General features: G+C 39.2%; 1 protein-coding gene across 4 annotated transcripts in view; it reads right to left on the bottom strand.

The window, feature by feature from the left end:
* LOC146701676 (A-type potassium channel modulatory protein DPP6-like) overlaps positions 1-17,391 on the bottom strand; it is a 262,406-nt gene that overhangs the window by 5,014 nt on the left and 240,001 nt on the right. For all 4 annotated transcript variants that reach the window (XM_085467967.1, XM_085467968.1, XM_085467965.1 and 1 more), the window contains 17 exons: positions 12,116-12,270; positions 11,868-11,965; positions 10,874-10,997; positions 10,748-10,786; positions 10,299-10,406; positions 9,883-9,974; positions 8,290-8,337; positions 8,058-8,176; positions 5,244-5,315; positions 3,851-3,958; positions 2,717-2,786; positions 1,879-2,073; positions 1,445-1,499; positions 1,241-1,340; positions 504-562; positions 346-418; positions 193-266 (listed from right to left, as the gene is read on the bottom strand). In XM_085467967.1, the coding sequence (XP_085324093.1) occupies positions 193-266; positions 346-418; positions 504-562; positions 1,241-1,340; positions 1,445-1,499; positions 1,879-2,073; positions 2,717-2,786; positions 3,851-3,958; positions 5,244-5,315; positions 8,058-8,176; positions 8,290-8,337; positions 9,883-9,974; positions 10,299-10,406; positions 10,748-10,786; positions 10,874-10,997; positions 11,868-11,965; positions 12,116-12,270 (1,589 nt within the window). The remainder of the gene's footprint in view (positions 1-192; positions 267-345; positions 419-503; positions 563-1,240; positions 1,341-1,444; positions 1,500-1,878; positions 2,074-2,716; positions 2,787-3,850; positions 3,959-5,243; positions 5,316-8,057; positions 8,177-8,289; positions 8,338-9,882; positions 9,975-10,298; positions 10,407-10,747; positions 10,787-10,873; positions 10,998-11,867; positions 11,966-12,115; positions 12,271-17,391) is intronic.

Here is a 17,391-nt window from a genome sequence, read left to right on the forward strand (position 1 = left end):
TCGCCAGCAGAGCAATGTGTTATAAAGGGATTAATCATGGTGTTAATGCAGGATGCCCAAGGAGGTCTTATAATCTCATTATGTGTGAGGCAGACATTGTGAAGGGCTAATCCTCTGCCTGCTGCGAGACCACCACTGGGATCACAAAGCTCCCAGAGGTTGGACTGAACAAGGAAAAGAAAGACTGCATACCTGTAGGGTGTAGTTGGCCTTTTCACTGATGAGCTGGGCAATGAATTTCGCTGTATGTTGAAAGTGGACTTTTTCTAAAGAAACCAAATGAGACAGATTATTGTTTATCTTTTACATATTCAGTTATGAAGATGATTATAATTCCTGACCTACCGTCAGCTGTAGGATGGATAATCAGAAACTTCTTATCCATAAACTGAGACGCTCTGTGGGCTAAATTTGCCATCTAAAAAACACATTTCAGCAGATTATTTTGATAATTATTACAACTGGAAAGAAAATGAAAAAAAAAAAAAGTAATAAAATCTTACCGTGTATGCTCTTGTGTCAGGTTTGGGCAGTCCAAGGTATCTCTCAGAAAATGCAGAAGCTAGAGGGGGAAATAGGCTTCGGTTATCTTTTATTAGCTTTGTTGTTAAGATCAAATCAAATCTTCCATTAATCACTCTTTGTTTGAGGGTGGTTTTTTATCCCTATGTCTAAATATATTCAGCCATCTACATATTCCTTAGTTTTGAGGCAATTCCAGTGTCATGGCACGTCTCTCACCGCCTCTGGCAGAGCGAGAGAAATCAAATAGATAGGAAATCAGTCACACCGCAACGCCCAGCTCCTCCTTAATTTGCACTTTCCTGACTCGGTGCGCCTCCAGCTACAACAGCACCGCACCTCGTTCCTTGTTCCCTGCGTCTCTCGTACTGTCACTCCCTCGGTGCACAGCACTTCTGCATTTCACACATTGTATTCCTCGGGTAGCCGAGGTGAGGCTGGTGTTGTTAACTTCGTCTGGCGCTGATGTGATTGAGTTCTAGGTTTGTCTGCACCATCATACTCATGAGTGCCTACTTGCGTGACGCAGTCCCTGAAAAGATATCCCCGCTGTGGGGTTAAAGGTGCTAGATTTGCAATCTGTCTTCCCTTTTCCTCTGAATATTCTGTCAGTGCTGCCTGAGCCTGACTGATTATGCAGGGTTACTGCATTTGTTTAGTACACGTAGTTGAGTGGTGATTTTTCAAATGCAAAAAGCTGCAAACAAACACAGCTTACCATACAATTCAAAATCTGTGATGGGTGAGAGGACAGCGCCGCATTTTACAGGAGATTCCTCACCGCTGACCAACAGGCTGGTCACATAGCCTCCATACACCTGAAGTACAACAACTGCATGTTAACACAGAGATACTTGAGTGTAGAATGGACTATTTTGGTCAATCTTTGGACCCAGAATGCACATACTGACACTATTCTTACCTTTCCAAATGCTCCGACTCTGTTTTTGTCAACATAGGGCTCCTTTAGAATAAAACTGTCAAAGATAAACATTGGTTCAGTTTGACTTTTAGAAAAACTGTCTCACAGTAGCAGCTGTAGCTCTAACTTACAAGATGTTTTAGCAGCTGTTTGCAATAAACGATCCATTATACTATATTAAATTCACAGTGTTTGTTTAACACTTGCACATTAAATGCACGTTTTCAGTTCTGCCAGACCAGCTGCTATCAGTGTGTGTGCAAAATATATTTTCATAGCAGTAACTAATGAAGAATTTACAGATGATAATGTAAATTTATTTGTGTGTGTGTGCGTGTGAATAAATGTGGCTTTAAGATCTGGCAGATGACTTCTGCAAATTACACAGTTTAATGTGTTTTTCTCAATAAAGCAGCACGACTTTATCCACATACTTAAGTGCATCCTTCTGATCCTGCTCCTCAAACACGCCCAGTTTCTTCTGGATCCGATGCAGCAGGTTGGTGCCCTGGAAGCCGCTGCCTTGCCCGTCACAACGCAACACGATGGCGCCGAAGCTGCTCACCAGCACCGTGGCCCAATCCAAGTGAAACTGCTCTGACACCATCTGGTCACCAGGTGTCCCATCGCTGCACCACAAGCAGAGCAGTGAAGTGAAATCGAGGCTACCACAAGTGATGCGATCCTTATTTCAGTCCTAACTTTGTGTCCATGTGAAAATAAAGTGCATAACCTTATGTCCCAATTTTCTGCAGTCTATTTTTTAAATTAAACATTTGAGCTATACAGCGCAAGAAAAGCAACAGCAGATGAACAGAAAACAGAGAAAAATGGGGACATGGAATAGAAAAACTTACTCAAAATCAACGGCGTGCCTGCTAAATGGTGTAAGAGTTTCAACTGCAAGTTATGACTGTGATGAAGAGGTGAAATAATTCCTAATGATTTAAACTTCTAATAAATCATTTTTACAGGTATGAATGACGATACAATAAATTATAGTAGTGTGGTTTTTTTTTCTAAAACGGTGAGAAACCTAGATCTGACCTGGAGAATAAAAATATAGTTCAAGGCTGGAAGAAAGGAACGCTCATGAAAAAATGGTGGAGAAGGAGGTTCAGTTTGTCACAGTGTAATTATTATCCAGCAGGTGTCAGGGACAAAGAAATTTATCTGCTTGGCATGTTTGCATTGATATGGACGGATATGTCCTCATATAACTTGGAGTGGAGACTGCATTTCTAATAGACACACACTTTTGTTGATACATACACAAGCAGGAGCAGAGGGTAGTGTGACGTTTCGACAAAGCCAGCTGGTTTCAGGATCTGCATCGACAAGGCTGCAATGTCAAGTCAAACAACTGTTACACAAAAGCAACTAAGGTCTCTTTCACAAACACACCCCTGGTTCTGTGCACTAAACTTTCTAGCTGTTAGTGCCGCAGTTTTGGATTGCTAAATTAAGTCAAATTGTATGGATGTCTATGAGAAAATGCCTTAATTTATTATCTTTTCGGAGGTAATAGACTTCATGGCTTCAGTTGCTAGCTTAGCAATGCATGTTCAAAGTAAGCTGGATCATGACTGTAGCACAGAAAACAACCCATTTTATATGCTTAAGAACCACAGATAGCATAACTTATGGACACAGCTACTGTGACATCACCTGTTGGCTTCTGAAGGCCAGTTTTGAAGCCTTGAGATGAGCATTTTCATGGCTTGCTGAAAAATTGATGTGACAGGTCTGGCTCTCAAACCGCTTGCTCATTTGACAAGAACTTGTGATTAACAATGAAGAGGAAAATGCCACAGAAATTCCTTTTTGAAACATGATATGGTCGAGATTTACGAAAAAAGTGTGACCCAAAATGGGAGACTAAAACCACATACATACAACAAACTGTTCATAGAGGGCAAGTCCAAGGCTATTTTCCCATTCGCTTCTATATGAATATTTCCCTAGAGTTATCATTTTCCATTTAGAGTGATTTTAATCTGGGCCCACATTTTTCATCTGGCGTTAAACAAATATTAAAGCAGGGTTTTAGAGCTCATGTCACCATATGAGCATTCAGTGTCGTCTGGTTCTCAGGCAGACCTGCCCCTTATTCCTCACATCTGGCTTCAAAACATGAAGACAGCCATCATGATGGCTATGTCCATCTTTTACATACAGTCTACAAATAAAATATATTTCAAACTTTATGGGTTTGTTTTTTTTTCTTTTTTAATCAGGAATCAGTTTGTTTTGATTGACAAACATCTTTTGGCTCAGTTTACCTCAGCTCCGTGGCATCTTTTAATATAAAAAGAAGTGAAATAAGCTCTGTATTACTCCATCATTAGCATTAAGTTCCTAATAATATGCCATTATACAGTAAGAGTCTGGTGGTCTGATACATACTATAGTCGTCCATGTTGATCTCCTTGTACTCCACTATGGGCATCTGCATGGACTCCAAGGTCAGCCTCACTTTCTCATTGCTCTCCAGTTTATAGACTTCTACAATACCTGAAGAGAGTATGTGAGATAACAGTTTACAGTATTTTTGTCAGGCAGCTCATGTTTCAAATGACTGATTTGTTACAGGAGCAGAATAGAGAGTAATCTCCTTATAGATGTGCTACATAAAAATTTTAGAGGCGATAAGAAAAATCTCCCCCCCCATGAAACCTAAACATAGATGTTGTAGAGGAGATGTAAAAGCAGGCACCAAATCAAGACGGCCAAATTGGAATGAGATGAGGAGACTTCATACACTAATTCTAATGTGATCTTGTCTCTACCATTGCTTACAGCAGGACATTAGAAAGACCTACAGGTCACTTAGAAAGACATGCCTTTAAATGCAGCATACTGAGTGGCAGGAAAAAAATGGATTGCACTTACAAAAATGCTGTTGTGAAGGTGAATACATCGAATAATATATGGTAATGAAATTTACAGAGTTGTTTTTTAACATATTCAGGACGGGGAGATCTCATTACTTAAAGATGATAAAGACTGGCACACACATACACACTGTAGTAATCAAATAACAGTATGCTGATAGTGCTGTTGGGCAGGTTATAATCTAATGAGGACATCCATTGTGAGGAGTAATGTCATTACGTCTGTCATGCCACACTTGGCCTGTAGACAAACAGTGACTCAGTGCAAAGGTGATCACTTTGCACTACACTGCAAACACTTCTGCCCCCTTTTGACAAGGTCAGGTTAAATATAGCAAATATGGTAATGTAGAGAAGGTCATTTCTAATGTGTTTCATTCCATTCAGGCTTGTAAATATTCATTTGTGTCAAAAGGTAGCTTCCAGGGCTGAAAGAGGAAGCAGGAGCGTCAAAACTGGAGTTCTTTATAAGGCCACTAGGGGCTAGCCCCTAAGGTGAGTCAAAAATCTGTTCAAATTCTAATTCAGGCGAAAAAGTATAGCTTGTGTACAGCTAATTTCCTCCTACAAAAGTAAATACAATTCTTCTTTAAAAATAAATAAATAGATTTTTAGTTTAAAACTCACACATTTAAACTTTATTAAGAATGTGGATACAGACAGGTAGCAAGGGCGACATTGTTGTGAAGTTTGAAGATCATCCATAAAAAACTGTGGGTAATAAAAAGCTTTTACAGATTTTCCACGTTTGATGTGACCCTGATTTCACCAAAATTAACTTTTTAACTTTGTAAATTTGGACATTTTAACATGAGAAGCTAAGGCAATGACTTGCTTCTGGAGCCAGCCACTAGAGGAAATATACTTTTTGACATGGAGACCTGCTGCTTGGTTGAAATACTCACTTTCTCTGTCTTGTGTCTCACTTTCTGTGTCTCTCTGTGTCTTGTAAACAGCCACAAACGGGATGTCCGGCCCTAAAAAGAAGATCAGAGCTCAAATACTATGTATCTTTATATTTGACCATGACATGTGGACATTCTGACTTACTATGGACTGTTTAAAAAAACAATTTATTTTTAAATCACCATAATATTAATACATAGGTTGCTGTATTTACTATTTGTTTATAGCAAGGGAAAAGTGTATGTTTCCTAACAAATGCACACTGATGCCACAGTGTCCTTCAGTGAATGCACAAAAAGAAAAAAACAAAACAAAACCCTGAAAGATACCAGATCATTTGTCTGACAGACAAAGAAGCACATCTTTGCTTATTCAGTTTATGTAATGCAATAGCTCTAATAGCTTTTCCATATCTAGGCCACAAACAGAGGCACAGCCCTAAAACCTCAGACTGCAGGGAGGAGGGGCAGCAAATGAAGTGATTGATGCACTTAGCAAATTGAGAATAAAATAGAGGAACACTGTGGTTGTATTTGTCGAAGAGCAAACCGGCCGCTCTCTCCCTGGCTCCTTTTTCTCTCCCTTACACTCCCTTTCCTTGTGATTATGATATTATAATCTCATCACATGAGATCACAGGCAGGCTGTGAAGGAAAGAACTGCACTACAAATACATGAGGTACAAGATTATTGACTGTCAGAGACTGTCAGAGGTTGAGCACAAAGGGTGTGATTGCATTTTGGTCGGTTCAAGTCTGATCTTAGATCAGTGGTGATCAGTTGGCAAGTATTGACACTGAAGTGTTACATCAGTGATTAAATATTGAGGCTACAGGCTTCAAGTCAGACTGAGACACAGTTTCTGCTGCGGCATGACAACAGTGCTGTGACATTTTGATATTTCTCTGATCACCAGGAGAAGATTGTCTCTTCTTTTGATATTGAATAAATGGATCAAAGGTAGGAGAAGTGCAATGATATGGGATCTCTTTTTTTAATGGTGAAAGAAGCTTTTGACATTGTGACAAGTAAAGTCATCCGAGCACCGGCTCTGTTTTTGCCACAGTGCTGTCACTTTTCGGTGAACTACCTACCAGCAACACAACAGAAATATGAAATCATTTTAGCAACAACATCTCACCAAAAGAAAATTGGTAGAAACATTTTTACTACAGTGTAATTTCTAAGTACTGTACTGTATGTTTTATATATACTTCACCTCATTTCAAAGACTTTGCTACAGTTGCTCACATTTACATACAAAACATATGATTAGTATATAAAATATCATTACAGGTTTTAATATCGTACACGCACTGTATACATGTTATTGTACATCACTGAGAAAGAGGAAGTAATACAAGAGCACTATTGCACAACTCCCCCCAAAGGGCAGGGGCTATACTAAAACGCTGATATTTTATACTGATGTCATTAATTTTCAATAATGACATCTCCATCGTGACATCATTGTTTTCATAGATCATTTGTGTGGTCCAGTACTGTTAACATGGAGTGTGATATATTAATCCTTTGTGTGTCATGGTGAAGTCATACACTGCTGTACTGAAAAAAATATTTTAAAGAGCTGAAAGAAAGTGCTTGTCCCACAATGATTTGAAGTTTGGAGATGATCCAGTGGAAACTAAAGCCTTTTCCTAATCTGTGTGACTGTGACCTTTGACCTATTAGCATTATATACTAAAATGGTGTGTTTTATCGTCTTTACACATATGACTGGAGCAGAATTGGCTGAAATCCTTGGCTTCTATAAGCTGTAAAACATACATAAACACATGAAATTATATTTTTTTATAATGTATATTATATATATTATAATTTTGTATGTCATGTAACTTTATAGGCCATCGAATTGAAAAAAAAATGCCCGTACATCTTTCTCCAGGCCTTTTCGTAAGATATAGTACTCGATTTATCATATTACAAAAACTGATCTTGGAGATTTTTCACATTTGGTGTGACCCTGATTTTAACATCTGTCTGATGATTTAGCTTCAACATCAGACAGATGTTGAAGCTTAATAAAAGCATTACTTGAATGTGCATTCAAGTACACCAAGCTACAGATTACTGAGAGAAACCACTTTGAACCAACAGACACACCTATAGCAATGACTACAAAAGCGATCCCTTTTATGTGATTAAATTATTACAGTAAGTCAAAGGACACATACATGACTAGCAGTGTAGGATGTGTATTCTCTTAAGTGTAGCTAATTTATTATCATATAAACTTCAAAACAAACAAAATTTTAAAGCTTAACATTATGACACAATATGACATTGTATCCAATGTGTACCCTCTGGCTTATGCTTATCATGTGTAATACAACAGGATATTATGTGGTTGCATTTTAACAGCCTGCACTTCTCTTTCGACTTCTTCTTTCTAAAGCTTTTTACTGTTTTGAGGCTTTTAAATATTCATTTATGCTTTTAAAGGCTAATTTAACATCTGGCCAGGGGTCAACAGTTGAAAAATTACCCAGTGGTAATCTAGTAAACTCACTGGTACACTTGTGTAATGTTGATTAATGTGTATTGTCCCTGAAGGTATAAACAAATAAGAAATGCAAACTGGAGGATTGGCCATTTATATGATGGCTGATTTATCATCACAGAATTGCATTGTCTCCTTGCACATAGGGCACACTGTGATGTAATAAAAATAGCAATGCCCATTTTAAAAGTTTGCACTCATGCACTTTGTAACTTCATTGTTAAAAGAGAGTCCTGTGTGACATCTTTAAGTGGATAAGCTAAACAGAGGCTGAATTCACACATGGTACTACCTTGGCAGTTGAGCAGGAAGTAGCTCATGTTGAGGCTGAAGGAGCCACTGATATATCCACAGCTGTTGGACAAGGCGCAGGTCAGACAGCGACGGTTGAATGAACCAAATGTGTCCGCACTATGGAAATAAATATGTGTGTTTGTTTTTAACATTGAAACTAAAAAACACTTTTTCCCAACTATCAAAGCCACTAGTTTTTCAAGTGCAGTGTAAGTTCGAACAGCTAATACCTGTACAGATGCCTTCGCTTTGGACCATCTTCAGTGCTCAAGAAGTATCTGTGTAAACATAAAAAACGCAAAAATGGAATGACAGTCATGTATAATTGTTATTTTTGGTCTACTCTGTGACTTTAGCAGAGCTGTGTTCCCCAGTCAGCTTTGGGACTACCCCAGTAATACCCCGACTAGAAAAGATGTTTTATAAAAGAACCCAGAACAGAAATGGGACAAATCTTACCCCCATTTGGCTGGGATTTTTTCAAATCCCTGCAACTCTCAGGGAAAAAGAGGAAAAAGGGGCCGATGGCGCGATATGGCAGCCTCGCTTCTGTCAGTCTGCCCCAGGGCAGCTGTGGCTACAACTGTAGCTGGCTCCACCAGTGTATGAATGTGAGAGTGAATGAATAGTGGCATTGTAAAGCGCTTTGGGTGCCTTGAAAAGCGCTATATAAATCCAATCCATTATTATTATTATTAGTCAGATCACAGTGGCAATGGAGACTCGAGGCAGTTTTTATGTGTGTGCATTCAGGGCAGTTTGTTGTGTGGAATTGTTTGAGGTGGCACAGTAGAGCATCTATTTCCCAATATTTCAGCCCTAAAGACCATATATACCTATAATAAAAATGAAGAATGATTTTATTGTCAAACCACTGAAACAATGGGCTTGCCTCTGTCCATGGTGCTGAATTTCTAACCTTGTTTATCTGTTTATCATTTATGACCACATAAGACTCTTCAAGCGTACCTTGCAAGTTATGGGTTGGGCACCCTTTTGCCTTCAATCCTGTCTTAATTCTTAATGACATAGATTCATCAAGGTGCTGGAAAAATTCTTAGAGATTTTGGTCCATATTGACATGATAGCGTCACACAGTTGCTGCAGATTTGTCTGCAGATGCCACAGTGCAAATCTCCTGTTCTCTTATATCACAAAGGTGATACCTGGATCCAGATCTGGTGACCGTGAATTCCATTTGGGTTTTCCAATCTTCTGTTGCCCAATTTTGGTGTGAATTGTAACCTCAGTTTATTCTAAGCTTATTGGAGTGGCACTCAGTGTGGTCATCTGCTGCTGTACCCCATCAAGGTTCAATGTGTTGTGCATTCAGAGATTCTCTTCTGCATATCTTAGTTGTGGTGAGTTGTTACTTGAGTTACTGTTGACTTCCTATCAGCTCAAAGCACTCTTGGAATTCTATCCTGACCACTGGCATCAACGAGGCATTTTCACCCAGGGAGCTATTGTTAACTGGATATTTTTCATTTTTTTGACCATTCTCTGTAAACCCAAAGAAATGTAGATGAAGAGAGTATGGGTAAATATCAACAGATCAACCTGCCTGGCACCAACAACCACGCCACAGTCAAAGTAAGCTAAATAATTTTTCTTTGCCATTCAAAGCTTGGTTTAAAGCTCTGCAGATATTTTTGAGGTTACATAACCCAATTAGATGTTTGCGTTAATGTGCAGTTGAACAGGTGTATCTAACAAAGTGGGTGTTGAGTATAGAGTAAATGTAACCAGTTGCAAATGTGTGGTAACATGCTTTTTAGTATGATTGAGTTCTGGTGGCGGCTTGGGGGTTTGTGCATGCTCACATTAGTTGGTTCTCCTCGTTGTAGGCCAGAACTTGAGTGACATCCCAGTCTCCAGATGTGATAGATTGCAGTGTGTCTGTACTAATGTTGGGCTGTGGGTGTAGAGAAGCAAAAACAGCAAAAATATGATAGTTATCCTCCAATGCCACCAACAGTTTCTGTATGTGACAGGAACAGGACAAATATTTCACTACAATCACTGTACAAAACATCAGATGTACCACCTTGGCAATTTACAGGTGACAGAAACTGCTGCAAATAATCATCTAGAAGGAATTATGTATGCAAAATGTCTTTCAAACTATTTTTCATTAATATGGGCCACACTTTTTGAAAGTTTGATATGAAAGGTTCATCAGTTCCAAGTTAACTTCATGTTAGTGATGCAAATACTTGGCATACAAATATTCTCTCACCTGGGAGATGGACATGGAGATGTGAAAGAATTTGCCCCTGCCTCCTTGAGGAATGGCCCGTGTGAAGAACAGCTTCAGACCATCTTTGGAAAAGAGCGGCTTCTCATTCTGAATACACAGAGAGGGTTGATCTAAGTGTTTTCACTTAACAAGACATAAAATAAAGACTGCTACAGACAACTAAATACGCAGGCTGCTTAATGCAGTAATTATACTGGCATTCCCGCATTATAATTTAAAAAGACAGCATACACTGCTTGGAACAAAGCCATGTTAAATTTAAAGCTTGGATTTAATGACTGTGCATGTCGTCAGGCAAGAAATGCCAGGCAACAAAGCAAGTAAACAGTGGCTATAATTTAATGACTGCTACAAAGGAAAGGATAAGTACCTCAGTGCCTTAATACTCTAAATCTACCTTACACACACGTGTGTATTATCATTCTCACCTGCCTGTGGAGCCACCCTTCACTTTCATCTTCGTGTTTCTGTGGAAACAGATAAACAGACTTCAGTTGGGATAAAGAAACAGCCTTTCATACTTGCGGCACATGTGCCATGCACACTGTGCTCACCTTAGTGCAGACTCCCGTTGTAGCCTGACATAGTGTGAGGATTGAGATGTTCTGTGCTCTGTTCAGCCAATTAATGGCTAGTTTGGTGGTGGTGGCCCATTTCACCATGGTCACATAGTACTCACTGGCAAACAGAAAGCATATTTAGCATTTATTATCGTTGGTATCAGCTGCAATGCGGGTAAAAATAAGATGATGGAAAAAGTGGTTGCATCTGAACACAGAGAAATCAAGCAGTGTATAAAGAGGTGGAAAAATAGGCTGTAAATATGAAGAGACTAAATAGAGGCATTAAACTTAAACACAACACCCTATTAAGGAAAAATGCATCACTGGGGACAGAAAATCCCCCAGTCTGTGCAGCATATCATATAATAAAAATACCCACTATGACTCTGTAATATACTGTATTCAAAAATATTTTATTATCCAAAAATCCATATTGCTTTGCATCACCTATGATAACACATGTATATACAACTCATATTTAGGACTTTTCTGTTGATCTACAGATTTGTGATTCTGAACATAAAAAATTTTTTCATCCTCATTTTTCATCCATGTACAGGAAAGGTATAAATCTCCATATTTGGACACTGGATGGGTCGGCAGGGAAGCCACTTACATCAGTTACAAGTCCCTGATTAGATGTATTTTTAACCTTTACTTGTTTTACTTTACATTTTAAGTTATTGTTGTTACTGATTTACATAATATACATAATTAATGATTCATTAAAAAATATTTATCTGAACTGGGGACTCTAAATACTCTAAATCCTACAAAAGTTATAAACCCTCTTTAACTGAAGCTTAAAGTCTGTCCTGCAATCACATCTTGACTGTTTGTACAGATATGCCAAAAAAAAAAAAAAGCCAATGATTTTCCACCGGTTTTATGTGACTGCAAATCTGAGCCAAATCTACGATGTGTAAAATGTGCATCGGTTGACTGAGCACAGAGGTAGACTGTTTGATAGTTTTGGATGACTCACCCTATCCTGGGATCATCAGGCCTCCTCATTTCAATGGTGTGCAGAGGGCCGTTAAGGTTCACGACATAAAGAGTGATGACTGGATTTTCCTCTCCAGCCTGATCAGAATGAAAACAAAGTGAGTAACTGAGCATAATATCCCATAAAAAAACAAAGCAAAACATAAAAACACTTTGCTTAAACCATTCTATTTCTATAATTTAAACTATCTGCATCAGTACAGATGTTTAAAGAAGGAAAAAGTATACCTTAGGGTAATGGTACTCTTTCCCTATTGGGTAGGGTGAGCCTGTAAACATTGGCAGCTCCATCCTGGGCACCAAGGTGTCATTGATGGTGGCGTATGCTAACCTGGCACCATCTGGAGACCACCAATGGGCAATGTGGGACTGGAAAATCTCCTCTGGAAGAGCAAATAGAAAATGACCATCAATCATAATCATAGTGAATAACACAATCCAACAGCAAAGACAAAAGTTAATTACATAGCTGCAGGCCAACAGCATCACACGGTTGTTACTTGTTGGGATTATAATGGAGCAGGTGTTCTGGGGAAAAACTGCATTTTGAAATTTATAAATGCTCTTTATGATTACTAGCACTATTTGTATTGGTTTGCCTCCCTTTTCTTTCTCCCACTGGTCAGCATATGTGACTTATGCTTGACTTTCTTTTCCTTTTGACAAGTCAGGGCTAAACAGTATGATAACTCCCTCCTGAAAGTAGAAAATCCCTCAACTATTCAGGTGAAAGAGCAAGTTTTTCTTAAATCCTCCACATGCCAAAGTGCCCTTGGCCAGGACACTGAGCCACAATTGGTGGATGAGTGTTTGTATGAATAGGGGAAGGAGAAGCATTGAGGATTATTTTTAAAATACTACTGCTGACTATTTCCCTAATTTGGTCAAACTGATAAAAGATTCAAAGTTACCCTTTTTGTCCTCTCAGCAACATACTATACATACAACTATACTTTGTGCCTGAGCTGCTAAATTTGGAATCTCCCACTCACTATCTGTCAAACCTACATGTGAAACCACCTGCTACCCAAAAGTTTGAAGTCATAAATCACAACAGCATTTAATCTCAGTACACAGCATGCTGACCAAAATAGAACTCAGCTACATTTCCCTGAAATAAACCTAACAGCACTTTCTCACCAGGTACCACAGCGCAGATAACTTTCTGGGTCGTTACTACATTTCTGTGTGTACCATTTTCAGCAAGAGGCTCAGCTCATTTCAGGTCGGTGACCTAGACATTTCCCCCGAGCCCCTCTGTGTGCAAGCGTGTCCACATAAAATAACACAGCGATCACAGACACTCCTGTTTTACATATACAGAGAGAATAATGGGGAAATGAGAGCAGTCTAGGTCCTTCATCTCCTTTGCAACACAAAGACAGACAGACAGACAGACACACACAATTGCGTCTGTCAACACAGAGTGTCTCATTAGGAAATTATGCAAATAAAATCTCACTGAGGGAACTTTTTGGCAGCATAAAGCATAGCCTTGACAATCCTACTTCATTACTAAGTCTGTGGCGACAATGCAGACGATATCAAAAACACTCCGACTCATTGTTACAGCCTGCCACTAGCTACATTTATATCAACTTTTGCAATTAAAACTTCATTAATGCTGTTTATCTGTGGGACTGGGTGCTGGCTTTGGGGAATTAACAACATCAACTACCAATTTGCATTTTCATTAACCACGCATCGCTTGGTGGAATTACTTGATATGCAGCATCATTTGTCAAACACCTCCGGTACAAACGCCTATGTACATTGTTCTCTTACACAGTTCTGCAAAAGTAGTTGTGCTTGTAACCTTCTACTGATGGACACTGTTTCATGTGTTTCACTGTTTCAGACTATTGTTTGCCTTATTTTGTCATATAGTATCTATCTATATATATGTACATATATCTATTGCAAGCATATGGAGAAGTAAATTAGTCTTAAATTAGCTAAAATGAGCATTTGAAGTGCTTTAAACACTCTATTTCAGGCAGTTATTTCTATGCTTGGATCTGTATGAAGTTAAAGGGTGGGGATATCCCCAACATGGAAATCTCAGTTACTGTCAAAACACAAGGCCCACCCACCTGCTGTTCAAAACTATTGTTTGCCAAACGCAACCAATCAGGCGTATAAAGAGAAGGAAGGGAATACACTGTAGCTGCACCAAGGGTCAGTATAAGTTATATAAGAATTATTGTGAATTGTGAATCATGCAAAGCTACACTTGTAGAGAGTTGTTGTTGTTGTAAACAAAAATATGAGTTGAAAATGAGCTGAATAGATTCCTTTAAAGAACCTGAAACAATACACATCCCTGCGGAAGTAACATTATAAGGAAAAAGGCTAATGGAAGCCTTTAGTCCCATTAGTCTTTGCTCTTTTAGTCTCCCTTGTGTGCCCACTTGCACCCTGCTGGCAGTGCTCAGTGGGGAATGATTGGATCTCACTGTCTGATGCTGAACAGAGCAGCATAGGACAACAAAGCACTGATTGCATTTTCAAATGGTGAAAAATAAAATAAAATATAAAAATGATTTCCCGCATGGCCAATTCTACCGCTGCGTGCCAACTTCACCGGCGGCAGCTTAAAAGGCTTTCCGCGCGGAGTGGAACGGCCGAGCTGTCAGATCCACTCGGCTGGGGACGCCCAGTCACCTTGGCCAGTCAAGGAGAAAGCAGTTACGTCTCTGGAAGTGTCCTGATAGGTGTGTGATTACAAAAGAATGTGCAGGGACAAAAGAGAAACCAAGAGAAGAGGCTGTGAGCGAACCACTTTTAATGAGCCAGCTCTCATTTTCTCTCTTAAGTAATGAGATCACATCTCCTGTCTTTTTACAGCCCACCTCATTGTGACGAATACGAAGGTGAGCTGTCGGAGGCTCATCTCCTTTGTCCATGTTCTCCATCCTGGTGTGCAGACTACATTATACACTGAGTAGAGGACATTATTAATGCATGAGATGCCATAAGTCAAGCGGCCATTGGAAAATAATGAGTGCAAGGTGACAGACTCAGGAAAGCTGAGCTAACAAGAAAAAAAGAAAATCAGACATCCAAGGTTGCAAATATGTGATTTTTAAAAAAAACATTAACAGGATACAAAAAAATATAAAAATGCTGCAAATATTCCGTAAACTGTGGCACAATAACACCACGAATCCTTCTCAGTGTTTAGAAAAAAATGACCACATGCATCCACCAGAGGGCAGCAGAGAAACATGCCAAACACAAGGTGAAGAAGCAATGCAGCACAGAGGGAAAGCCTACCTTTGTCTTTAGTGTCTGGTGCATACTTCTAGGTCACTGCTCCTCTGTTTTGGAGTCCAGCTATTTTTCTCTTTGAGATGAGTTGTGTTTTTGACATTTGTATCTATACGAGCTATAACATTTGCATTAACCCACCAGTCACCTCTGCCAAAACAAACAAACAAACAAAAAACTACACAAATCAATGTTTGATATGTCCAATTAAGTAAATTTTAACCACAGAGCACGGCATTGAATACAACTACATATACCTGGCATGGTCAAGCTCTGCTAGCCCTTTATTCTGGCTTGCCAACAACCAAACTGGTTAGATGGCATGAAAATCTTCCAGCCATAGCGCCACAAAAATATGACAATAAAGTAGCTGATACTAAATACAGCACAACTATCAGTGTGTAGATTGAGGATGTGTTGCAAGTGATAATTAAGCATTAGCAGAGAAGCACATGACAGAAGAAGTGAGATTTTGCAAAGCATCTACAAAGCCTGCAAATAATCTGTTTGTAGATCTGGCTTAGGAAACCGAAGGATGAACACTGTATTACAGGGCATTGGTTTTGCAGGTTTATATTCAGAAAGGAGATTTTAAAAAGATACAAGAGGATTTAGCCACTTTACAGCTACACATTTTGCAACAGTTCACTTCCTGTCATTTCAGTTCAGTTATATTTATCTAGCATCAACTGGCAACACAAGTCAGAGCAGGACACTTTACACGATAAGGTAAAGAGTTTCCTCTAACCAAGAACTTGATAAGTAGCTTCAACATAAGCCCAGCATTTTGCACATTAACAAAAAGATGCGATGTGAACATGTTACAGTTTTTAAAAATAGAGGGATGACTGCAGAAAACAGCATTTGTGGGTTTACAAGGTTAAACTGATGCATGTTTTTATTCTTTCCTCAAACACGCTTTGTAAAGTCGGCATTTAGTTTTTCTAGTTATAAGGTGCAAGCCAATTTACTTTGAAATATAGACCTCAAACCTCATGAGGATAGTGACATTTTTCACAAAGTTGAACAGCGTCCAGTCCAGACATAACGTTATGGCTTCTGCTGCCTATAGCAGACACTTACTGAACTGCAGTCTGCAAAACATAAGGTCCAGCAATTTTGAGCTTAAACTTCTTCAATTTTGTAACTTCTTTGGTCTCTTATGAGTACCACTTTAATGCTACACTCCCCACAAAATATAGGATAAGGTAAAGAAAAAGACAAAATACCACACTTCAAATGTCCTAGTCAGCGAGAACAAAATACTCACAATCTGTCTCACATCAAAAAAGAAATACGTGCTTTGGAACAGAGCCTTTGTCAGAGCACTAGAAGTAAATACAGTCAGTTCAGTGTTATACACAGGGGCAGCTTGAAGTTGGACCTAAACGTAAAAACGTTTCACTGAATCTAAATAATTGCAGGTACGTAATTACATTTAATTTTGGCCTCATTACACATACAACAGAAAACGCTAAACTTCTTACACTAGTACCTCTTGAGCACCAACAAGAAGATGCACTCATGAATGAAAACAAAGTGGCCAAAAATAATTATTAGTTTTTATTAGCTTCACTGTCAGTATTTGTTATTTTTATGACTGTAAAATGTCAATATTACAATAGAAACAACAATTAGACTCCATTGTTCTGGACTTCAGGTCCATGTCTAACCAAAGTGATAGCACATTTTCAGTCAGTGTTGGGTGGTTACCCTTTGTCACATCTCAAGGTGTAGACAGAGTGAGGAGGGTGTCTGCTATGAGAACCTCAGAACAGCATCCTTACTTTTTGCGGATGATGTGGTTCTGTTGGCTTCATCAGAGCGTGACCTTCACTATGCACTGAACTGGTTTCAAGCCAAGTGTGAAATGGCTGGGATAAAAGTCAGCACCTTCTAACCTGAGGGTATGGTTTTCTGCCAGAAAACAGAGGGAATGATTCCTCTGGATTGGGGGAGAGAGACTTCAAGCAAGGTAATTCAAGTGTCTAATTCAAGTGAGAGTTGGGCAAGCTGGGGCAGTACTGCTGATGCTGATGCGGCACTAGAAGTACTGCAGGTGTTGTACCAGACTGATGTAATGAAGAGAGAGCTAAGCTGAAAATTGAAGCTTTAAATTTACCAGTCCGTCTATTGTCTCCCAACCATCACCCTCTGCATGGTCATGAAATATGAGCGATGACCGAAAGAGTAAGGTCACGAATACAAGCAACCAAAGGGTGGCTCAGCCTTAG

Source organism: Copadichromis virginalis, linkage group LG9, assembly GCF_057382275.1.
Source record: "Copadichromis virginalis isolate Kocher_CV1m ecotype Utaka linkage group LG9, C_Virginalis_male_GT1.1, whole genome shotgun sequence".
In the NCBI taxonomy this organism is placed as follows: domain Eukaryota; kingdom Metazoa; phylum Chordata; class Actinopteri; order Cichliformes; family Cichlidae; genus Copadichromis; species Copadichromis virginalis.